The sequence below is a fragment of the Galeopterus variegatus genome, unplaced genomic scaffold (genome assembly GCF_000696425.1).
Source record: "Galeopterus variegatus unplaced genomic scaffold, G_variegatus-3.0.2 Scaffold1443, whole genome shotgun sequence".
In the NCBI taxonomy this organism is placed as follows: Eukaryota; Metazoa; Chordata; class Mammalia; order Dermoptera; family Cynocephalidae; genus Galeopterus; species Galeopterus variegatus.
Genome location: NW_007727554.1, coordinates 341384 through 364883, shown reverse-complemented (window position 1 = coordinate 364883; position 23500 = coordinate 341384). Strand labels below are relative to the sequence as shown.

Below are 23500 nucleotides of genomic sequence, written 5' to 3'. Positions count from 1 at the left end.
TGCCTGCGGGAGCTAGATTTTTGGTATGTAATGATTAATTAATTGATTTAGACTTGAGTATGAGAATCACTGTCATCTCACTGTTATTTATCATTATTTAGGCAGGAAGGATGGCGACTAGAGCATGAGAATCCAAGTGACCCCCAAACGCCCTTGGTCTTTAAAGGCGTAGTCTTTAATGAGATGAAGGGAGCATTTGTAAGTTTTGCCTTTTTTACATTGGGTTAAGGTGGTCTTGCCTGCATAAAATGCTGAAGTATAAATAGGTTTGGAAGATAGTTGGCGTTCAGTTATTTCACACAACATTCCCATCTTAGATCATAACTTGCTGAACTAGCTGGCGTCGGTGCTGTGGGCAGCAGCCACAGGCGGCAGCGGGCCCAGGCTGCTATTCATCTTGGTGCTGCTGCACATGTGGCACTCAGGCCCTGTCTGGTGGCCCTGGGGTACAATCTGCCGCAGGTCTGCGGGGTAAAAGCCCTTTTCCCAGCACTCTGACAACATTGTCCTCTTCACTGTCATTCTTGCCTGAGTGCACAGTGGCGTTTCCCAGAAGCTCCATAGCATGTGGGCCACAGTGCAGGTGGGGGAGCCCTGCTCCATTGCTGTCTTCCGTAGACCAAACAATGCGAGCTTTGCTTCATTTGTTATGAAGAGGAATTTTCCAAAAAGTATTTTTGTCAACATGTGATGAGTTAAGTTACTGAATGAACACAGAAAGGTTATATAAATACATACACACACCGTGCATATATACACACATAGACACATACACAACTACGTAATCAAAAAACCCCACATAATCAAAAGCTCTTTGGGGAACACATCAATTTTTAGGAGCATAAAGGGGTCTTGAAACCTGGGTTTGAGAACCACTGTCCTCGACCTGTGTCCTCATGTCCCCTGGTGACTGAAGGCTTGCCCTGGTCTGTCCTGGTGTCTGATATGCATGGGGTAGCTTGTGTATACCGTTCTGCTCCCCAACTTCTCTGTGCTCTTTCAGGTGATGAGCTATTTCTTATCCTTTTCGATTTTGGTATCATTTCTTCCAAGACACTTTCTTGAAACTCGAGTTAAGGTGATAGCGTTTCCCCGTCTCCTGTATGGCTAGTGGACAAAAGCAGTTCTAACCCCTTTATCCTGCCCGGTGCCTGTGCTCTTACCCTGCATAAGCAATGGAGTTGTCGTCCCCCAAATGTTGAAAAGCAAGGTTTTTTTCTCTTTCAAGAGAGTCAGTTCTTGGGCCCCATGCACAGATATGGACAAGTTGAATGCTGCATTAAACATACCTGCATGAATGTCCGTGTTTACCATTAGAACAGTTTTATTTGCAAAGCGTTGTCAGTATCTGCTCCCAGAATGTGACTAATTTGCTGTATTGTAATGTTATAATGACTGTGTACTATTTCACATGTGTATTTTTTATTTTTTATCTGCTGTTTTAAAATTTGAAGACAGATAATGAGAGGATATTCTCTCAGCACGTTCAGAACAGACTTCTTCCCGACCACACCTACTCAGTGGTCTCTGGTGGAGATCCCCTCTGCATCCCGGAGCTCACGTGGGAGCAGCTGAAACAGTTTCATGCTACTCACTACCACCCAAGCAATGCTCGGTAATCCTTTTAAAAGTTTAAGGTGGATGGTTAGGAGTTGACTGGTTTACATTCTTAGAAAAAATGACAAGCTTCTCTCACATGTAGTAAATGATTGTTGCTTAAGAAATACGTAAGTCTAGATAAGAGTCTTTGCTGAAGTTTGCCTGTCTGACCTACTTGGACACTCATTTTAAACATCTGCAACATAACTCTCAGCACAGCGGGGTGGTTACAAACACAACCTTTGGAGTCACCTCCCCACCACCTAGGAGGATGGGCTGATGCGGGAGGTGCAAGCCTCAGGCACTGCCCTGGGCACACAGAAGAGCTCTGTAAATGGTGGATGCAGCTACTGAACCTCAGAAACTTAGTCAAGGGTTAAGATCCCCTTACCGGTCATCTTTTTAAAAAAAAAAAAAGAAATTTACCTTTTGATACACTGCTTGTTTCATGTGTCCTTAATAATAAAACACTAATAATTATATTTACAAAGAAACCAAATGCTAATGTAAAATCATATTTGCAATATTGTATAAAAAGTTAAAATTTTTAATTTTGAAAACTTTCAAATATATGGAAAAGGAGGGAGAATAGAATAACAAATACCCATACACTTACGTATTCTTTTTTTTTTTCCTGACTTTTTGAAGTAAATTACAGACATCATCTTACCCCTTAATACTTATTCTTTTGTGATCCTAAAATATAAGAATATTTTCTTACATAAGATAATGCCATTTTCATATTTAAGAAAGCAAGCATATTTTCTTTAAAAAAAAAAAAAGACCGCTAAGGGGATCTTAACCCTTGACTTGGTGTTGTCAGCACCACGCTCTCCCAAGTGAGCTAACCAGCCATCCGTATATAGGGATCTGAACCCATGGCCTTGGTGTTGTCAGCACCACACTCTCCTGAGTGAGCCACGGGCTGGCCCTAGCATATTTTCTTAAAATCTCCTGTTTCCTACTCTGTATTCACTCTCCAGTTGTCCCTAAAACGTTTGAGCAACATGAAGACCACACGTGATGTTTTCAATCGATGTGTTTCCTGGGTCCGCTCATGGAGGGTGGTGGGAGAGGCCAGGCCAAGCTTCCCCTGGGCTTTCTCACCCTCTGCACTGTCTGGCTGCTGCCTTGTGGAATTGGAACTTGAATTGGATCCAGACACTTGGTTAAAGTCAGGTTAAGCCTTTTAAACAGTCCTTCGTGGGTGGTGCTCTTACACCTGCTGCATCGCATCAGGCCTGTGTGGGGCCTGCTCGTGGATCAGGAGGGTGACAGCAACTCCTTTGTGCAGTTCTGTGTTTTCCTACAACTACAGACCCTCTGGTGGGTTGAGATTCTGGTACCCTGTGAATATTAATTGAGTTTTTCATCACCCTACTGATAGATTTCATGTTCGTTGATGATTGTTGCCTTAGTCCATTATAATAGACTTTGCAAAGTTTTCTAACACTATAATTTCTTCTACATTTGTTAGCTGGATTTCTGCAAAAAAGAGCTTCCCCTCGTCCACTGGGGGTATTGGGTTCCTCTGAAATATAGCTCTGAGAAAGGCAGGGGGCATGTGTGCCCCGCAGTGTCCAGTTTTAGGAGACAGGTGGCAGTAGCTACCTCCAGTGATGACCAGCAGGCTTTTTTCTTTTTTTTCCTAGCCTTCTTTGGTTTGTTTTGATTTTTATTGCCACTATGACCTTATAGACTATTTTTATATGTGTATATATCTGAGATTTTGTGACCAAATGGAATCTTTTTATTTATTTTTATGCTCAGATTCTTCCTGCTCCCGTATGAGTTCCTTTCTGACAGTTTTTAGTCTTCATTGATTTCTTTGGTTTCTATCTCCCATTCCCTCAATCCCAACACATGCACACCCAGGCTCTCCCTGCTCTAGGTATCCAGCTGGTCTTTTCCCATGGAGTTCTGTGCTCAGTGGAAAGAGGCACTTAGAGACCAGTACCCAGTTATTAGGGGTGCTCATTACTACTGCATTATCTAAACCCTTCCAGTATAAAATCTGCTTCTAAACCCTGAGTGTGAAAATTTAGACGGTCTTTAAGATACTGGCTCCCCAAATCTCAGTCATAGCTAGACAACAGAAGTAAAGAAAAAGACCAGTTCTATCATTGTAGCCTTTTTCCTCTGGTTGAATAAATGTGTTATCTTAAAAACTCATATAATCTGAAATTTGTAGCCTAAAATTGATTTTTGTGAAATTCTTTATTTTGTCATTCTTACATACTGTAGCTAGGGTCGTAATGTATTTTAACAAATTACTCATTTGTTTTTTATAATGCCTTTACAGCAGATTTAAAATAAAATATCAAATTTTGCTGGATTTACATTTAATTAATTCCTCCTGCATGATGTATTTTAACAAATTACTCATTTGTTTTTTATAATGCCTTTACAGCAGATTTAAAATAAAAGATCAAATTTTGCTGGATTTACATTTAATTAATTCCTCCTGCATGATTTGTGTTTTGTATGTACCTTCTATCCTATTAAAAGGGCAAAAGCTGCTGTCTCATGTTTATAGTTAAATCGAGGGAAAACAAAATGTATTCCTATATAAAATTCACTTCAGTGTGGACACTGGCTTGTTATCAGCTACCATATATTGTATATCCTCTATTTCATGCAAAAAGTCACTGCTGTTCACTTCTAATCTTTTAAACTAAAATGGACTAATATCTTTCCTCAAAATTTTAGGTTCTTCACTTATGGTAATTTTCAGTTAGAACAGCATCTGAAACAAATTCACGAAGAAGCACTGAGTAAATTTCAGAAAATTGAACCAAGTACCACAGTGCCAGCTCAGAAGCCCTGGGATGAGCCTGTAAGTGCCCTGTCCAGTTTTTGTCATACCTGTTAAGTATATCAAGATGAGGACTTCTGTTATGTATTAATAATAGGATTTTAAGATGTTGTTGTGGCTGTGCAATGTAGATAAGAGTTTGTCAAGCCTAACGAATGGTTATTTGTTTTAAAAAGGAAGTTAACTTAGTGAAAAGCATGCCCTTGACCATTGTATGCATCCAGGTATCTATCATAGTTTAACACCAGTCAGACTCGATGCCTTCTGAAAGCACTACATCATTTTACAGAGGGAATTCCAGATAACATGTGGCCCGGATTCACTGGCTGGAGATCCCTCCAAACAAACCACGGTCAGTGTTAGCTTCCTCTTGCCCGAGTAAGTATACCGTACTGAGGTTCATACTAGCTGAAAAACAGTGCTAAATACCCAGGATAGGAGGTGAATTCTACCATCGGGTATAAATTTATGTATGGTCAGGAGTCAGGAGTCAAGCAGGTTAGTTTTTAATAATATCTGAAATGGTTTTGAGGGAAAATCATTTTTGGTAGCCATCCAGAAGAAAAGTAATTTACTTTCTTATTGTATTTAAAGCTTCGTTCCTATAGAGAACAGACTGCCTGGGAAAAGCAATAGTTTAAAAATATACCACATACAAAACTTTGTAATTCTGAGATTTCGTGGAGACCAGGTTAGAACCTGTGCTGTGGAGGGTACATAGAAAAGACCGTGGCACTGTGCCCCACGTCGTAGCTACATGTCGTGAACACATCAGTCCAGCTCGTTGTTTGTGTCTTGTCTGCTTTATAATGTTGATGTTGTAACTATAACTGAAATAATATATGTGGAAATGCTTGGCAGACTATCGTGATAAGTATTTAACATGCAGTTAATTTTATGGTGTGGGGCCCCTCCTCAAAAAAATCCCAGTATAAAAAGTTCTCCTTTGCCCCTGTAATTATTAAAATAAGCATTTAAGTGCAGGAGTTTCTAGTAGAACTCAGCTTGGAGATGGAAGTGTTAATCTGGTATTGAATTAAGTGATTTGAAAAGCACTGATGAGGCCAACACTTCTCCCTTTTGTTCTCCTCCCCCTTTTTTTCAACGAAGTATCACTGACACATATGAAGCCTTCACATTAAATCTCCTGTCTTCACTCTTGATATCGGGGCCCAATTCTCCCTTTTACAAAGCCTTAATTGAATCTGGACTTGGCACAGACTTTTCTCCTGATGTTGGGTAAGTTTTATGATTGGATTAGACCATAGTTGACAGTTGGGGGCAGTTCTGCTCCCTCCCCACCCCCAGGACACTTCATGATGTCCGGACACTTTTGGTTGTTACAGCTGGAGGGAGGGGGTGCCAGGGCAGGTTGTGGCTGGAGGCCAGGACTGCTGCCCAGCGCCCAGTAAGGAGCTCTGCATGATTGTCATTCCAGTGCACACCGTGTATGTCCCCTGAATGGGGCATTAGACGAAAACAGCTTTTCCAGGGTCTCAGAGTATCACACCTTTAAAACACAAGTCATTAAGTACTCTTTGAAGTCTTAAGATTTTGTAAAACTTAGCAGTTTTCTATTTCTAAGTATATTTTGCCATAACTCAAAGGTTTAAATTGTATTGACTCTTAGAAACAGTAAAAGGGCATGAACGTACATGTGACCAGTTAATTATATCTGAGAAGTGAATGTCTGAGAACATTGCTTTAATGGGCTTTGTGTAGTGGAGGACCTGGAGGTTAAAGTTCTTAATTCTGATCTTTAAAGCATATGACAAGCGAATGATGAAGTGCGTTCTTTCTGTGGTGCATTCTAGATACAACGGCTACACAAGGGAGGCCTACTTCAGTGTGGGCCTGCAGGGGATTGCAGAGAAAGATGTTCAGACGGTCAGGGACCTCGTGGACAGCACGCTTGATGAAGTGGTCAGGTGCGTGTAGCTGTTCACGTGAAACTGCTTGCCTTTCTTGCTCACTGGTGCTTTCTGCAAAGGGTGCGGAGGTTTCTTCACTGTTTGGTCTTGTCCCTCTCTCTTTTTTTAATCTTTATTTTATTTTATTTTTTTCCTTTTTTGTCTTTTTTTGTGACCGGCAACGGATCGCAACCCTCAGTGTCGCGCCCGTACCGGCCCAGGACCGGCAACAGGATCGCAACCCTCGGTGCTGCACCCGCCCCTTGCTCAGCCAGTGAGCGGCCGGTCTGTATGTGGGATCCGAACCCTCGGTGGGAGTGCCGCTGCGCTCCCAGCGGCGCACTGTAGCAGTGCGCCACCAGGCCGGCCCTTAATCTTTATTTTTAATTGACACATAGTAGTTGTACATGGATGTGGGGTACAATGTGATATTTGGGTACATATATACAGTGTGCAGTGATCAAATCAAAGTAATTAGCATATTATAACAAACATTTGTCATTTGTGTTGGGAACATTCAGCATCCTCTCTTCTAGCTCTTTGGAACTATACCATAAATTGTCATTAACTGTAGTCATCCTACATTGCTATAGGACACTAAAACTTATTTCTCCTTTCTAGCTGTATTTTTGTATTCATTGACCAACCTCTCCCTACTTCCCCCTTTTCAGCCTCTAGTAACCACTATTCTACTCTCTACTTCTCTGAGATCAACTTTTTTTAGCTTCCGCATTTGAGTAAAAACATACGGTGTTTATCTTTTTGTGGTTGGCTTATTTTGCTTCACATAATGTCCTCCAGATGTGTGCATGTTGCTGCAAATGACAGAATTTCAGTCTTTTTATGCATGTTTAGTGGCCTTCTCTTTATGTAAAAAACATGAATTAGTTTATATTTAACTGTTTAAATATTATCTCTGCTACCTTGTGTTTCTAAAACTTTCTTTTCAACATCTCTTTTCTTAATTGTTTTCTTCAGGAAAGGATTTGAAGATGATCGAATTGAAGCTTTACTTCATAAAATCGAAATACAAATGAAACATCAGTCTACCAGCTTTGGACTTGCCCTGACATCAGTATGTGTTTTTCAGCCATCTCAGTTTTGGTTTTGTTTTTTGTTTTTTGACTTTTGTAATCAGGGGTTCCTGACAGCAGTGAAAATACAGATTGATATTGATAGCCTTATTATTTGAACCCTAAAAGTTACACTGTCCTGGAACAGATATAAATTTACTTTTAATTTAGTTTTATAATAAACATTTTGTCTTTTTAATAGCCTATTTAATTGGCTTTTTGATATCTTATGTTTTTATGTGAAATAGGTTTATGCAGAATACTTTAAATAGGTAGGGATTTATGATAACTGATAATCTGTTGGTAATTATATTTTCTAAAAATAAATTAAGCCTTTGCTTTTTATGTTATTAGTAAAAAATAGAGTTAAAATGAGTTTTCTTTTTCTCCAAAGAATGGCTTAAATTTTTGTTATAAACAGTTATCTGTGGTATTTTTAAATACAGAAACTAGGATTTCAATAACATATCATGACTTTGACGTTTACTCTGGGGTATTGTAGTGTTTGTGGTATAAAGTGCATTATAGATTTAAAACTCTCCATTCCAGTACATAGCTTCTTGTTGGAATCATGATGGGGACCCTGTGGAACTCCTGCAGTTGGGAAATCAGTTGGCTAGATTCAGGCATTGCCTTAAGGAAAATCCAAAATTTTTGCAAGAAAAAGTGAAGCAGTATTTTAAGGTAAGAAAGTTTGAAAATTTATGTCTATAATTTTGAAGTTGAATTTTATAATGAAAAGAACATTAGGAGCAAAATTTTTCTGTGTCAATAAATTTCTGTTAATGAATGGTTAAGGTAATTTTTAAATTTTTAACTAAAAATTTAAATGCTTACATTAACTTAATTAAAAAATTCTGTTTCCCAAGCTGTAATGCAAGTTGATAGAGGGTGTTTTTTAATGTGAATATACATATGTTTATGTGTATATATTAACAAACATCTATGTTTATTTTTCTATTTTGTTAGTAGAATAATAATATAAAATATGAAAATAGTCACCAAAATGTAGTGACTATTCTGGTTATTTTTATGATTGGATTCTTTCAATGCTTGTGAGTTTGTTTTTCTAGATTTCCAGACATTTGTGTGTGGTTGTATGTTCTCTGCTATGTATTTATTAATACGGTAGAACTTTTTAAAGGTATTGCCATGATGGGCAAGCCTGATGTCTGTTTGGAAGGGTAACTCTATTTGATGTGTGCCATTGTTGTGGACGTGGGACATGCTTTGATAGTGGGACCTGCAGTTTCTCTGTAGATTATTTCATATAGAGCTTTGGTTGTGCTCCCATTCTCCCACTTCTCTGTATAGTATTACAAGTGAGCATTTCGTGCACATATTTTTTTTAATTATTGAAATAAAAGAAGCACATTAAATCACCAAACATCTATTTTGTCCTCATAATTTATAAACTATCAAATGGAAAATATAGTTCCAAACTTTCAGAAGTAGTATAATGAACACTGGACAAAAATTAAGTTAGAATTTTGTGGTATCTTCGATTTAGACTAAAATCAAAGATTTATAATATTAAAAAGCACAAGTAATTTTTTTTTTGCAATAGGGTATAAAGAAAATGTTGACTATTGATAAAATTATGGCTATGACATGGTGACCATTATAATAATAATCATTTAATAGTAGTAACAACAGCATTATGAATTAATGCTTACTGCATAGCAGGTGGGGTTATGAGGATTTTTTTATGGCTTCTGTACTTTAAAACAACCTCTGAGGAGAGTTCTGTTGTCATCATTATTATAAAAGTGGGCACATGGAACTACTGGACCAAGGACAGACCCGCAGAAGCTGGCTCCAGGTGTAAGCTTTAATACAACCTTGTTTTCACTTGGCTTTTTGTCATTTGTTGCAGAATAATCAGCATAAGCTGACTTTATCAATGAAACCAGATGACAAGTACTATGAGAAACAAGCAAAAATTGAAGCAGAAAAACTGAAGCAAAAGGTCACCTCTCTCTCTCTGAAAGACAAGCAACAGATCTATGAAAAAGGTGAGCTATTAGTTTTGTGCTTATTGACTGCTGGCCTTCCCTAGACCTAGTGAACTTTTCAGAAAGTTAATAGTTGGAAGCAAGTATGAGGGTACTTCAGAAAGTTTGTGGAAAAATAGAATTGAAAGATAAGAGCAATCTTTGTGTGAACTTTCTGAAGTACCCTCCTATTATTTCAACTGACAAATATTTATTGGGCATCTACAGAATTCCCGTTTGGTATGGTGGGTTTGTCCGTGAGATTCAACCTGATGCTCAGAAGATTCATACAGCAAAGGCAGCAGTAACTGAAAAGAAGTGGCTTTAGAAAACTTATTCATTTTACGGATTTTATACATAATTTCTATTTACCAGGCGCTATATACTATGTCAATAAAATTTATGTCTCAGTGTGTAATGAATTGCCAGGTGAGCAACACAGATAGTCTAAGCCATGTGTTGAGAGGAGGCAGGTGGCGGAGAGGTGAGCTCCCCAGGGCGCATGCAGGGCAGGCGCAGGTGGAGATGCACAGTGGGGAGGAGTACCCCTGCCCGAGGGCGACGCGTAGGTGCAGATTGGGGACGAGGGCACGTGGGGGAAAGACAGAGGCAGGAGCGAGAGGCTAGGAGGCTGCATGAGGGCCTGGAGTGCACACTGTAAGCATCAGAAGTCAGTGAGCATTGCCGTGGTGGTATTTCTCTTTGACAAATTGGATAGAGAAAACTGTGGAAAGGCGATTAGAAACCTAAGCATGACAAGAAGACCTGGGATGGTTGTGGTGGATGAAGAGAAAAGTCCGACCTGGGAGACCTTGCAGAGGCTGGTGGGTATGCCTGGGAGAGGAGAGGTGTGTGGCCACAGGAGAGGGGAGGAATCGGGTCACTTCTGGATCATTATTTATTAGGAAAACGCAAATTAAAACCATAGTGATAAACCATCACACATCTGCTAGAATGGCTAAAGTTTTTTTTAAAAATACGGCCAATACCAAATGTTGTCAATCACGTGAAGCAAGTGGAACTCTCGTTTGCTGCTGATGGAAAAGCAAAATAATACAGCTTCTTAGGCAAACCATTTCGTGAGTCCTGACAGTGCTAAACTTGCTTGCCATAAAGCCCAGCTGTCTTATACCCGAGTATCTACCCAGAAATGAAAACGTGTCCATATGACCACACAAACCTTGAAACAACCCACATTGCCCTCAGCATGTGTATCCATACAGAGAAATAACTGCTTGGCTGTGAAAAGGAGCAAGCAGCAGCACACTTAAGTGCTGATGGGTTTCAGGGCACTGCACTGAGTACAGTAAGCCAGGCACAAAAAACACACACCAGATTTATATGGAACCCTGGAAACTGTATTGGGGTGTCAGATGAGCTGCAGGGTGTTTTAGGGGAGCTGGACTCTTGGACTGTTTGTGAGACTGAGTGAGTGAATCAGAGAAACAGGATTAGAAAACTTCTGAGTGGCGTGAGGTTGGGAAGCTCTGGTTGATTGGGCAGGTAACTACGAGGTAGAGGAAAGTCTGGAAAGTCTAACAAGTTTGCTGTTGGTGCCTCAGGCCTGAAGAGCTGGGTGTGGAGGGCGTGTTCAACTTTCACTTTAATCAGGCACAGTGACACCTGTGGAGAGTGCTGTACCACGTGAGATGCTTGCCATGCCCCAAATCCTGTCTCTGGGTGGCTGTGATGTGATTGTGTGTGCACATGGAACTTCAAAACAGTGGACATGGCAGATTAGGGAAGCTACTCCTCTTCCTTCTAAGATTAGCTCAACGGATGCCAGGATCTGCAAAGTGCTTTTACACATCCACCATTCAGGTGCACCCGTAAGCAGTTGCTCGGCCTTTTGGATTCTCTCTTACAGACCATGTGGTTCTGTGGGGTGATTCCCTGGAAGAGTTTCCTCCCTCTGACTAGGTGCATGGACCATCAGGCCCAGAAAATGTATTTTTAAACATTGCTATAACTTGTGAAATTTATTTGATTGCACAAGCATTTTGCTGAAATTAGTGGTAATGAAATAAGAGGAAACAAGTACAACAGTCATTAAATTTTAATCCAGCAAGAAATGGTTTGGAAACTCTAAACAGTCTAATCGATGGTATAAAGTATTGAGGGGCAGAGGGGAAGCTGCTTGAGGAACCTCTGCTCCCCAGCAGAACTGTAAATGATTGAAGACTGAGAGTTAGAAGAGGACTGCCCCTGAGTGATTGTCAGGTCTCTTCATTGGCTTTGCTTGCAGATAGCAGACAGCTTGGAAACCCGACAGCTGGCATGGCATGGCAAATTTTGAATGTCAGATGATAACAAACAGAGAGGTGATAAATTGCATAAAACATTTTCATTGTAGTCCTGAACATTCATTGTTTTTTTTATATTTTTTACTTTTTAGGTTTAGAATTACGGACTCAGCAAAGTAAACCTCAAGATGCCTCTTGCCTGCCAGCATTGTGTGTCTCGGATATCGAGCCCACCATGCCTTTCACTGAGCTGGACATGGACTTGGCAGGTCACTGTAAACACTATCTTTTTCAGGGTGCCTGGGTTCCTCCATTAAATTCAATATCGGTCTCCACAGGAGAAATAGAGTCATACTTTGGTTGTTTTCTGTAAAACATTTGAGCATCCCTATTCATTTAGAGCTTGCTTTTCAGGTATCTCATACATTGTTTTTAACATTCAGTGACGATAGACTTCCTTACTAAGCAAGAGCATGTGCTTGCTTTCCTGAGTGGGTTTGATACAGCTCTGTAATTTGCTGCGTCTAGATTCAGATGAGGATTTATTTAGGTTATACTGTGGCTGTATTAGATGCAGTTTTTAAAGCATATGGGCATCCTCTAAGTCCTTTGCCCAAGCAAACTCTTCAGTGCAGCTGTCAGTATAGGAGAGAGGATGTGGGGGAATGGGGAGGTGCTCTCAAAGTGGAGGTGTGACAAGTCACAGAGGACGGAAGGGAGCCTTAGGCTGCTGCTGTCCCATCCTAGTGTTTGTCCTGTGGCCTGTCACTGTTCCTGTGTTCTCAGAGGGGCTTAATTTCACCTTGGCTTCTGGTTGGTAGCAAGACACACGTCTGTGGAGTGCCGTTACTCTGGAAGGTGTTGACACTGAGCACACAAGTGGGCAGGATGGGATTTTACTTATCTGACCTCAGCATTGTGCTTTAACTTGCACCACTGAGGACAGGATCTCACACTGAATCTGAGAGTCACTGTCCTCCGTGGAACATCTCTAATCTGCCTTTTGATTTTTAACACTGCCTGTCATGTTTACAACATCTCATTCATTTGGTGCACGTGTGTGCATGTGTGAATGAATTTTTTTCTTCTGGACTGGGCTTCTAGAAGATGGGGTTAACATCCCACTGATCTTTTAAGCCCCCATAGTTTTTATTTATCAGTGAATCTCATTAAGTGTTCATTCAAAGAATTAGTGAAGATAAATCAGTCATCAGAAAATGCTTTAGTTCCTACTCTGATGCTAGGGAAATACAAAACACAATACACAGTCTGCGCCCTTGAGAGACTTGGAGGTACCCTTGGGGTATGTGGGTACTGAGCAATACAGGGGATCATGTGGGGGCTGTGGGGAGGACCTGTTGGGGCAGATGAGTGGCATTTAGGATGGGTGAGACAGTGGGATCGGATGTTTCAGGAATGCCCTAGTCAGAGTCCCCTCTGATTAAAGGCAGGTGAGGACAGGTACAGGTGGGGAGGGGAAAGCTGGCATAGTTATGAGACCAGAAGAATGTGACTGTTCTTCCATTCTAATTCTTAGTATTGAAGACTGTTTCAGTTTTTTGTTATAATGGAACTACAATAGGGACATTTATATAAACAATGCAAATGAATAGCATTTTTTTTTTTTGCTAATATAAGTTTTAAACCTCTATTCTTGAATAGCAATAGCATTATTTCTTAAATGTTAAAAATGATTAAAATTTTACTGGTAATAATGTGTTTTTCTAGCTGGGGACACCCCTGTTCAGTACTGTGCACAGCCCACCAATGGCATGGTGTATTTCCGAGCCTTTTCCAGCCTGAACACACTTCCTGAGGAGCTGAAGCCCTACGTGCCACTCTTCTGCAGCGTCCTTACTAAGTAAGAGCCTCATATTCAGAACAGAGACACACAAACGTGTATATAATTCAGCACAACTTTATATGTCATATTAATACATATTTTCTGTGTGTAGATCTACAGTTTTAATGTATTGATAGTAATCACCTTTCAGTGGATCATTTTATTTTTTAAAACTATTACTGTTGTACAGTGAATAAGTAAACATACAGTATATTCGTTTAGAATTTGTATTCAAATGAAAATTATGTCTTCTTACATTACATTAAATATTTATGAATCTGGACTGTAGGATAATAGTTATAGACACATCCATCTCCCCGGCGTTACTCTGTTAAGATTTTGACACAAAATGCTTGCGTTTAATCTACAGCATGAGTGATTGGAAGTGGTGGGGCCTGGGCTGGCTGTGAGGCCAGGCCGACACCCTCCCCTGTGGTTTGCTTCTCCACTGAGCTCACTCTGTTGCTGCTCCTAGTCTCCTTAGATGGGCGTCTTTGAATAGGTGTGCACACACAGCTGCGTGTCCCTTTTTCTCTGCTCTATGTCCTGGCCCAGGTGATAGGACCCGCAGTACACGAGGCTGCGGGCGTCCCTCCCTGTTCAGTAGAGCAGAGGGACACGGAACCACTGCAGCAGAGTGGTCTGTGGAGAGTGAGAAGTTTGCGTGCTTCAGAAAGCTGCATGGCTGTTGGTCAGGGCAGGGGAACACGTTTTCGAGTTTTGTTTTGTTTTTAGTACAGCTCCCACAGCTTGTCCTTTCACAGCAGTTGCAGAAGACACATCACAGTTGTCCACTGGGTTTAAATGCTCTCTTGCGTTAGGAGATTGGGGAGAATGTTACTTCCAAAACATCGTTGCTTAGAGGACTTCTGCTATTCTTAAAAACTCATGCCGGCCTATTCTTCAGGTCCCCCACAGACCACCAGATATTTGAACCAATGAGGTATGCGTCAGAATGTTTTGGAAGAAGGGAGTAAGGAACACTCAGAACATTTAAAAGCTTAGGCCGAGAAAAGCGTATTTTAGAATTTTGTTTTTAGTGCCAGGTGCTGGCTGCCTGAGTGTCCAGTGGCCTGGGTGCTGTAAGTAGATTCCCTGAATAAAAGAAGCTGGTTTCCACCCTCGGGAGAGGAGGGCACATGGACAGTGTAGAGCATTAGTATCAAATGCTTTCATTCTTCATCACCTTTGATGTGTAAAAAGAGGCCTGGCAGGCTTTGGGGTTGAATTAATTTAATCAACTTGTGAGTGAAGAGGCACGTGCCTGGGGACTCAGGAAATGCTGCTTGTCTGTGGCAGGCTGGGCTGCGGCACTCTCGACTATCGGGAACAAGCTCAGCAAATAGAGCTGAGAACGGGAGGGATGACTGTGTCTCCCCAGGTGCTCCCTGACGACGCACATCTGGACACATACGAACAGGTAGTTTTTGATTCTCTATCACAGTCACGGTTGAAAGTTTGTTTCTCCAGTGTCTTGTCTTTTATGTTAAATTAGTTAATTCCTTATTTGTTCTGCTTTCATTATTCAGGGCGTGCTTTTTTCCTCTCTCTGCCTGGATCGAAACCTACCAGATATGATGCATCTGTGGAGTGAAATATTTAACAAGTACTTTATCTGCAAAAGATGTTCATTCTCGGGATGTGCAGAGATCTGAATCTGAAGTGTTCTAAAAGTAGATTTTCCTCATTTGTGGGTGTTAATTCCAAATATTTAACAAGTACTTTATCTGCAAAAGATGTTCATTCTCGGGATGTGCAGAGATCTGAGTCTGAAGTGTTCTAAAAGTAGATTTTCCTCATTTGTGGGTGTTAATTCTGTAGCCTGATTTTACTTGTAATTCCTGTGGGCTTGTAAAATGTCTGCGGATGCTGAAATAGCCTGAAAACTTTGATATTGAAGGGGGCATGGATGGTTCTCCAGGAATTTATTACATTTTTCCTCTTACCTAGCCCATGCTTTGAAGAAGAAGAACACTTCAAAGTGTTAGTTAGGATAACTGCTCAGGAGCTCGCAAATGGAATTCCAGACTCCGGGCATCTCTACGCATCCATCCGAGCCAGCAGGACCCTCACGCCCGCAGGGGACTTGCAGGAAACCTTTGGTGGGATGGATCAGGTGGGTCATGGGGAAGGGAGCCTGCTTGTTCTGGTTTAGCCATCTTCCAGAGTTGCTAACTTTCTAATTGACCAAATTTCATGGGAAAAAACTTTCTTTTAACTCCCCTTCTTTGTATCCCTCCCACCCCCAGCCTCACCCCTCCCCAAGCAGGGCAGTTACACACATGGCCCTGCTCCAGCGGGATGCTGCTATCAGGATGTTGGTTTCAGACTGAGGAGGTCATCTTTGGTCTCTGTCTCTCTCTCTCTGTTTGATTCCTTGGCTCAGGTGAGGTTGATGAAGAGAATTGCAGAAATGGCAGACATCACTCCAGTCCTGAGAAAGCTCCCCCGCATCCAAAAACACCTACTGAACTGTGATAATATGAGGTGGGTGCGTGGTTTGCTTCTAATGAAGATCTTATGATTTATTCTATTTCAATAAGTGTAGCTTTTAGATACTTTTCACTTGAAGTCACATAAATTTAAGACAGTAAAAAATGCTTGGTATATGTATATATAGGTTATAGAATTGATCCTAGATTTCATTAGAATTCTTCATATAGAATTGATCCTATGTTCTAATAAACTGAGAAATCATTTTCTATGGAGGATAAAAAAGTAATATTTTAAGTTTAATAAAAACTGTGGGAGGTGGGAAGAAAGCCAGCTAATTTAATCGTAGTAAAAACACAAAGTAGATTTAGGGCAACTGTGTAAGGATACACTGCCTTCAGATGCAAAGTCTTCCATGAACGAGGAATCAGGGAGACCCAGGTTAGCTTCCTCAAGACCAGAGGAAAAGAGCAGCTCCTTATAAAAATAAAAAGATGTTCTGGTTTGAGAAGAACATCTAGCAGCTCAGGCATACACACACCGTCAGCCTTATGCTCTCAGGTTTGTGAACATGAATGGAATTTAAAAATTATTAAGTTTATTTTCAGCATCTTACTGTCAATGACACTGATTTAGCATTCACTGATACTGAACTAGAAAACGACTGCCTAAGTCACTTGTTGTTCCACATGCAGAGTCCTGGTGACTTTCCCCAGTCAGTTCTTGGGAATCACCAGCAGATTCTGCAGGACAGTCTGCGGTGGAAGGAGGCGGGGCCTGACAGGTAGTGCCAGGACGTTGGTGTTGGGCAAGCCTGGCTTCAGTCCTGGCCCCACACTCCCGCTCATAACCAGGCAGTCCTGGGCACCTGAACCATGTATCTTCTGCTTCCTTCTCCATAAAATCCTACTGCACTGGCTTATTGTTAGGAATTAAAAGAAATAATATATACAAAGCAGTGACTATAGTTAGTATTAATTTAATGGTACCTGCTGTTAATTTAACTAAAATAAATTTGGGATTTAGGGCCAAAAGGGGGAAAAATACAGTGTCAGTATATTGTAGAGTTCAATAAAATGTTATATGGTAGTATTATTTGTGATTCTGTAGAAATTGGAAGAATTATATAAAAATATTTTTTGAGAGAATGGTAATTTTTTTGGCACTTCATGAAATAATTTTCTATTTTATCAACAAGTTCACATTTTTAAATTGTTGATTTCTCTTCTGGGTGGTAATTTTAAAAGTTTTCAGTCTTCTAATACTGTAAGTCTGAAAGCGTTGTTGGCAGGTCTTAATATTCTCTTTTTCCTCTTTGTCCTTCATAGAAACACAGAATTTAGAGTCAGAAACACTGTCTTTGCATCTTGACAGTTAATTTATTAGCTGTAACAGTGAAATATGTGAAAGTCTTTTAATCACTTGAAAGCACTGTAGAGAAGTCAGATGGCTGTATTATTTCCACATTTGGCTACTGTTTCTTTTTAATATTTAAGTATTATTTTATACAAAAACAATGTATTATTCACTTTTTATTATATAAAATGTGACAAATTAGTAAAATGGAGTTTTACTTTTTATAATCATGGCTTTGTATGTACATAATTTTTTATACCACCATGCTGTAACCAACTGAGCAACCAGCCAGCCTCATAATTTTTTAAACAGGTGTGCAGTGAATGCTACTGTTCAGCAGATGTCTGAGGCAGAAAAAGTGGTGGAGAACTTCATTAGAAACCTTGGTCGAAGTAAGAAGGAGCGGAAACCTGTGCGCCCCCACGTGGTCGAGGTAACACACTAATCGCAGCTGGCAAGTACCAGGTGCAGTTCTTTTATACATAGATTAACTCGTTTAATTCTTGAAGCCATCCAATGTGTGGGTATTAATAACCCCCACTGTCAAGAGGAGGAAAATGAGGTATAGCAGGATTAAGTAGGTTGCCCAGCATTGACCCAGTTGAGAACTGAATTCAAACCCTGCAGTGTGGTCATAGATCCTGTGCTCACCTATTCTTGACATGCCTTGCAGTGAATAGTTGTCTAACAGGGAAAAGCAGGCTTTGGTTTGAGATGCAGTAGCATAAGAATAGCCCAAAGTAGTGATCTGGTGAAGCATATCACTGCTGTTTGTGCGGCTCTTGAAGATACAAGACGGTTGCATCCTTTTCGCTAAAACTCATTAATTCATGGATTTCCCCCAGAATATTTACATCAGTTATCAACAACCTAATCAACTTGGTTCTTTACAAGGTTGGTTTCAGTCTAATTCACAGCATCAGTGGCAAAGTCTCACTTGCCACTGGTGCAGGTTGCCAGTCTGTAGGTTTTGCAGAGGAGCGACCTCTAATGTCTGCTGTGCTGATGCTCACACTTCCTTACTCCATTTGGGGGTGATCTCCTGTTTTCCTGTTTTTAGCTTCTGCCACTGGGAGTAGGGCCATGAGATGGTGGCCCCAGCTGCTCTGGGCCCCTCTAGCTAGAGCCATCCGTTTTACACGGCCTCTCATCTGGGCGCAGTTTTATGACTAGAAAGTGCGAAAGGAGGAAAGCAAGGTCATACTGTTTTCCTTTGTGATGTCCAGCAAGGACTTCTTTTTCTCAACTACCTGAAAATCTATGAAAAATTTTCACTTCTTTAAAACAGTTAAGAAATTAAAACATTTTGTCATTTAAAGCACTGAGAGAAATCTGTCTATGCTTGTTATTAGCATTGTGAATTTTATGAAATCTGTACCTTCTTATCTGTTTCAAATGAGTTTTAGACTTTTCTCATTTTTCTTGGAAACATTTTATTTTCAGAAGCCTGCATACAATGGCTCTGGTGGAAACGCACACGTTCGTGGCCCCCAGATTATTAGCATTGTGAATTTTATGAAATCTGTACCTTCTTATCTGTTTCAAATGAGTTTTAGATTTTTCTCATTTTTCTTGGAAACATTTTATTTTCAGAAGCCTGCATACAATGGCTCTGGTGGAAACGCACACGTTCGTGGCCCCCAGGTCATAAGAAAGCTGATCACAGTAAGTTCACAAAGTCCACTGCTTTAGCAGGAACCGAGCCGGTCCCTCCCAGCTGTGGTCTGATGCTCTGGTTCTGAGAATTCCTCTGTCCTAGCCACTCCTGGGGCTGGGCCTGTCCCTAGAATTGCGATTTAGCTGTAGCTTTTTGTCACTGCCATCCTGAGCCTTTGCTCTTTGAGACGATGCTGAGTGTGTGCCCTGTTCTTGGGTCTGTTTTCCTCGTGCTGAGGATGACATGTTCTCAACACCACATGGTCACCTTTGCTTTAGTGTAGCTTGTGATGCTGGATGGGCGTCAGCTGCCTTCAGTGAAGCAGCATGATCTGCCTCTCTGCTTGCTCAGCTGTGGTAATGATGGCATTCAGTTTGGTTTATCGTAGAGTATGGCAAAGTAATGTATGCCTGGAGAATTAGCTTTGACATAAACGATGTAGTATGAACTGTTATTAATTGAGTAATAATTTTTAAGGCATTACGTCAAGATTGGAGGATCTCATGTTAAAGTGAGAAATCATATGGAATGATGTCATTGTAATGTCTTGCTCTTGAACATGAGTACCTAGCTAGTGACTTGCAAGAAAGGACACCTTCAGACGGCATCTGAGAGTCTCAGCGCCGAAGGCTGAATCGTGTTAGTGCCACCTGGTCTGACCCACGTGCCTCTGTCCCCCAGGAGCCCACTTTCAAACCCTGCCAGATGAAGACACATTTCCTGCTGCCATTCCCGGTGAATTACGTTGGAGAATGTGTTAGGACTGTGCCCTACACGGATCCAGATCATGCCAGGTAAGAGGGGGAATGGAAAATGGCCTCTGAGGTCTGCACCTTAATAAGAGGTTGCTGAGCATGTTACAAAGTAATAAGGTGTGTTTTGTGTGACAGAGAGTTTTTGTGCCAACTTTGTTGGACCCTGCCACGTGATGCCGCCCTATCATCTACAGAGTGCACCGTCAGCAAGAGCTCATGTGTAGGGCACTCAAAACAGTATATGTCCCTCAGGCAACTCTGCAAACTAACAGATGCCTATGAACCTAACACGTGCTTTCAACATGCCCAATTTACTCAACTTGTCTGTAGGTAAAAATTGGGTAAATTAAGGCTTGAGACTTTGATAAACATGGCAGATTGAACCCACGTGTGACAGTTGAGCCCCCTCCAGTAACCCCACAAAAGAGAGCAAAGGCATAAAAAGGCATGAAGCCATAGGAAGGGAGAGTGGGGAGGAGATGGCAGGAGCCCAAGGGAGTTGCAGAAAAATTCGAGAGCAGGAGAGCACATGACCTAGACAGCCGCAGGAAGGACGCCTAGTTGACCCACAGAGCCCTGGGGATTGTGTCTCTGCAAGCAAGGTGGGGATGTGGCTGGAAGAGTGAAGGCTGTTTCAGCGTTCCTCTACAGACTCATTGTACTCTGGTCTCCCCAGCCAAGTCTGAGGCTTAACGAGGCCCTGGTTGAGCGGTAGGAGCCCCAGCTGAGTGGCGGGGGGGAGGTGTGCTGCCGAGAGCTCGGGAAGTGTGCAGGCTGCATAGTAAGCCCCCCAGGCCACTGCCTCTGAGTCATGGCCAGCTCTCTCCGGGGAAGCTGGCCATGCAAGAGAAAAGGCCCAAGGTGAGACCTTTGGGGATCCCCTAATTAATGCATCCACTGGGCTGTGCATGTAGGACACAGATAGTTGCAGACATGCAGTATACTACAATTCACTCCCAAGTCCGTTGTCTAAGGCAGCTGCCTGCTGAGGGATGACCATAGAGGAGAAGGACACGGCCCCAGAGAGGTGCCCCAGCCTGTGGAGGAGAGGAAGGTGGGAGCTTGGTGCGGCCCATCCACATGGGGACACGTGTCACACGTGGCCCAACAGAGAGGAGGGCTAGAGGGAGTTGGAGAGCCGAGGCAGGGGAAGCTAGTGGGGCAGGGAGCTCAGCAGACAGGAGGAGCAGCTGCTGCCCACGATGGAGAGGTTCTCTGAGAAAAAGAGATAGTGCGCGGCTCAGCTGTTCATCAGTTTATTTCTGTGTCTGTAGAAAATAGACACTTCTGTGTGCTGTGCCATCACGAATAGTGATGCACAGTTGGCCTCCCTCTCTGTGGGCTCCACATCTGTGAATTCAACCCGCCACAGATTGAACATATTCAGGGAAAAAAATGGATGGTTACGTCTGTACGAAACGTGTACAGACTTTTTCTTTTCATTGCTTCCCAAACAATACAGTATAACAGCTGTTTACAAAGCATGTACACTGTAGTAGGTAATCTGGAGATATTTAAAGTATGGGGAAGATGAGCATAGACCATATGCAAACGCTATACCATTTTATGTCAGGGACTTGGGCATCTGTGGATTTTGGTATTGCAGGAGGCCCTGGGACCAGTCCTCTACAGATACCAAAGGATGACTGTATTTCTGCTATTAAATAGGAAAATGTAGATTTAAAACACTAGAATGTTATAAGAGGTTACCCCTGGGTAGTGGGATTATAGATCTTTTTTCTCTCTTGTTTTTTGTATTTTATAATTTTTCAACAGTGAACATGTATTTTTTATGTAATATAAAAATAATAGAAATTTCTCAAGAAACATAGTACATACGTGGATAAAAACTCCAGTCTCTGCTGGCGAGTTTGTTGGCTCTGTCCTCTGGGTCCTAGCAGTGCCTGGACCCCAGGACTTCTTCCACTGCCATGTTTATGAGTATGCTATATGCACATCTTCATGTGACGTCTCATCTGGCCTTTGTCACCCTTCACCTGCCTTATTAGAACACGAGCATTTGGCAGTGGTGGGGAACTGGGACCAAGTATCACCACAGGCTTAATCCACAAACTAGTGTCTTTGCTGCAGACCTTACGGTCCTCACATTAGGGGTGACTCTGTTCTGTCTTGTGACCATTCACAATGGAAGCAGCAGGAAAATAGGCTTCATTAATAGGAATTTGCTTTATTGGAATTTATGTTTTCTTGAGGATATCTCTAAAAACCTATCTAAGAGATTTACTTTAGTTTCCTTTTTTTCCCATATTCTCATGTGGGGCATTTAAATAAATGATAGTTTGTACATTTGCTTTCATAATAAAAATTAATAACCTCTTTTTACTTTATTAGGTTTTTTTTAAATGCCACATGCATTGTAACAAGTTAAGCAATAGAGAGAGCTGCAAGTAAAATCTGTGTTCCCTCTCCACCATCTCCCCTGTCCAACCCTGTAATCCAAGTCAGCTGTTTGAAAATTGTTCTTCCTCACATTTTTCTTAGTTTTCCTTTGTTAAAGAAGAGAAAGAAAAGCAGTGGGACATAAGCTATACAGTACTTATTACAAACTGATGTTCTGTATTTTTATTTTCACTTAATGATACTTTGACATTTCCCTGGATTACTTAATGTTATATATGATATTTTTCTATCAGCCATATTATTTTTAACCTGCATTTTTTTAATTGTTAATTTCAGTCTTAAGATCCTTGCACGTTTGATGACTGCTAAATTCTTGCATACAGAAATTCGAGAAAAAGGGGGTGCTTATGGCGGAGGTGCTAAGCTCAGCCATAACGGAATATTCACTCTTTACTCTTACAGGTGGGTTTTCCTCTTTTCTCTATTTCACATGTGTGGCTACACACTCATCATGTCACATGTAGTCACTGCCTCTGTGAATGACCCATGTTGTCATCTTATGTGCTGGAGTGAAGAGGTGGTTGCTGCTGTTGGTTTCTTCTCACTTCCTGGGCATTGGCCCGCACCCAGCACCATCCTTTCTGCCGCAAGGACTGGGGTGCATAGCAGCAAACATTCTGTGTCAGTAGACCCCAGGGTGGCAGCTAGCACAGTTAGGTAGAACACAGTCTGAGAGCTCTCTGAGCTCATCTCCACTGTAGAAGCCTAATATGGATACTGTTCTGTTAGGTTTTCATAGACAAAGACTATTCCCCTTTTGTTTAGAGGAATTGTAAATTTTCTGTGGCACTACTGCCGGAAGGCACGTCTTCTAACACCTTAAGAAAAGAGTAGATTGTCATTGCCACTTTGACGCAGTCCCCTCGCTCCCAGCTGTTGCAGATGCTGGAGCACTTGCTGGGCAAGCGGATCCTGCAGGGAGCGGGACTGCACAACAGCATGCCCCGCCCTCCCTCCATAGCTGTCCTCTTCAGCTGCGTCAGTGTGGACAGAACGCAGGGCTGGAGTGCTTTCTAGCTAGACAGAGGGAGGCATCTCAGAAACTGGCTCACCTGTGGGTAACTTCCAGACTGTTCTGGGCATGTCTTAGGGAAATGGAGATTTTCATTTAAACTTTCTTAACTTTTCCACTAGTATTCCATCATTTTATTATGATCCTGACTTGCCTCCATCCACCTGACTTCCTCCCGATGATGTCACAGAGAGGTGTAGTTAAATAACCTGGTGATGCACTTGCACAGGCAAACCCATGTCTCTCAAGGAGAGGAGAGTATGTCGAAAGTTTTTTTTTTTTTTTCTTTCCTTTTTTGTCTTTTTTACTGACCGGTAACGGGATCGCAACCCTCGGTGTTGCTCCCGCACCGGGCGCGGCCAGAGGGTGGGAGGCGGGCACGGCAGGGG

At 41.7% G+C, this 23500-nt stretch overlaps 1 protein-coding gene across 2 annotated transcripts in view; it reads left to right on the top strand.

Moving 5' to 3' along the window:
- PITRM1 (pitrilysin metallopeptidase 1) overlaps nucleotides 1–23500 on the top strand; it is a 35223-nt gene that overhangs the window by 8582 nt on the left and 3141 nt on the right. The window contains exons 1-20 of one of the 2 annotated variants that reach the window (XM_008577061.1): nucleotides 7–23; nucleotides 102–198; nucleotides 1455–1615; nucleotides 4309–4435; nucleotides 4704–4792; nucleotides 5525–5653; nucleotides 6229–6342; nucleotides 7303–7399; nucleotides 7947–8081; nucleotides 9274–9412; nucleotides 11787–11903; nucleotides 13363–13495; nucleotides 14777–14897; nucleotides 15007–15083; nucleotides 15428–15593; nucleotides 15864–15964; nucleotides 17579–17699; nucleotides 18860–18931; nucleotides 19605–19717; nucleotides 22376–22501. In XM_008577061.1, coding sequence (XP_008575283.1) covers nucleotides 184–198; nucleotides 1455–1615; nucleotides 4309–4435; nucleotides 4704–4792; nucleotides 5525–5653; nucleotides 6229–6342; nucleotides 7303–7399; nucleotides 7947–8081; nucleotides 9274–9412; nucleotides 11787–11903; nucleotides 13363–13495; nucleotides 14777–14897; nucleotides 15007–15083; nucleotides 15428–15593; nucleotides 15864–15964; nucleotides 17579–17699; nucleotides 18860–18931; nucleotides 19605–19717; nucleotides 22376–22501 — 2153 coding nt within the window. In that variant the 5' untranslated portion in view covers nucleotides 7–23; nucleotides 102–183. Of the gene's footprint in view, nucleotides 1–6; nucleotides 24–101; nucleotides 199–1454; nucleotides 1616–4308; nucleotides 4436–4703; nucleotides 4793–5524; nucleotides 5654–6228; nucleotides 6343–7302; nucleotides 7400–7946; nucleotides 8082–9273; nucleotides 9413–11786; nucleotides 11904–13362; nucleotides 13496–14776; nucleotides 14898–15006; nucleotides 15084–15427; nucleotides 15594–15863; nucleotides 15965–17578; nucleotides 17700–18859; nucleotides 18932–19604; nucleotides 19718–22375; nucleotides 22502–23500 lie in introns of those variants that run through there. The other variant, XM_008577060.1, reaches the window with a different exon arrangement.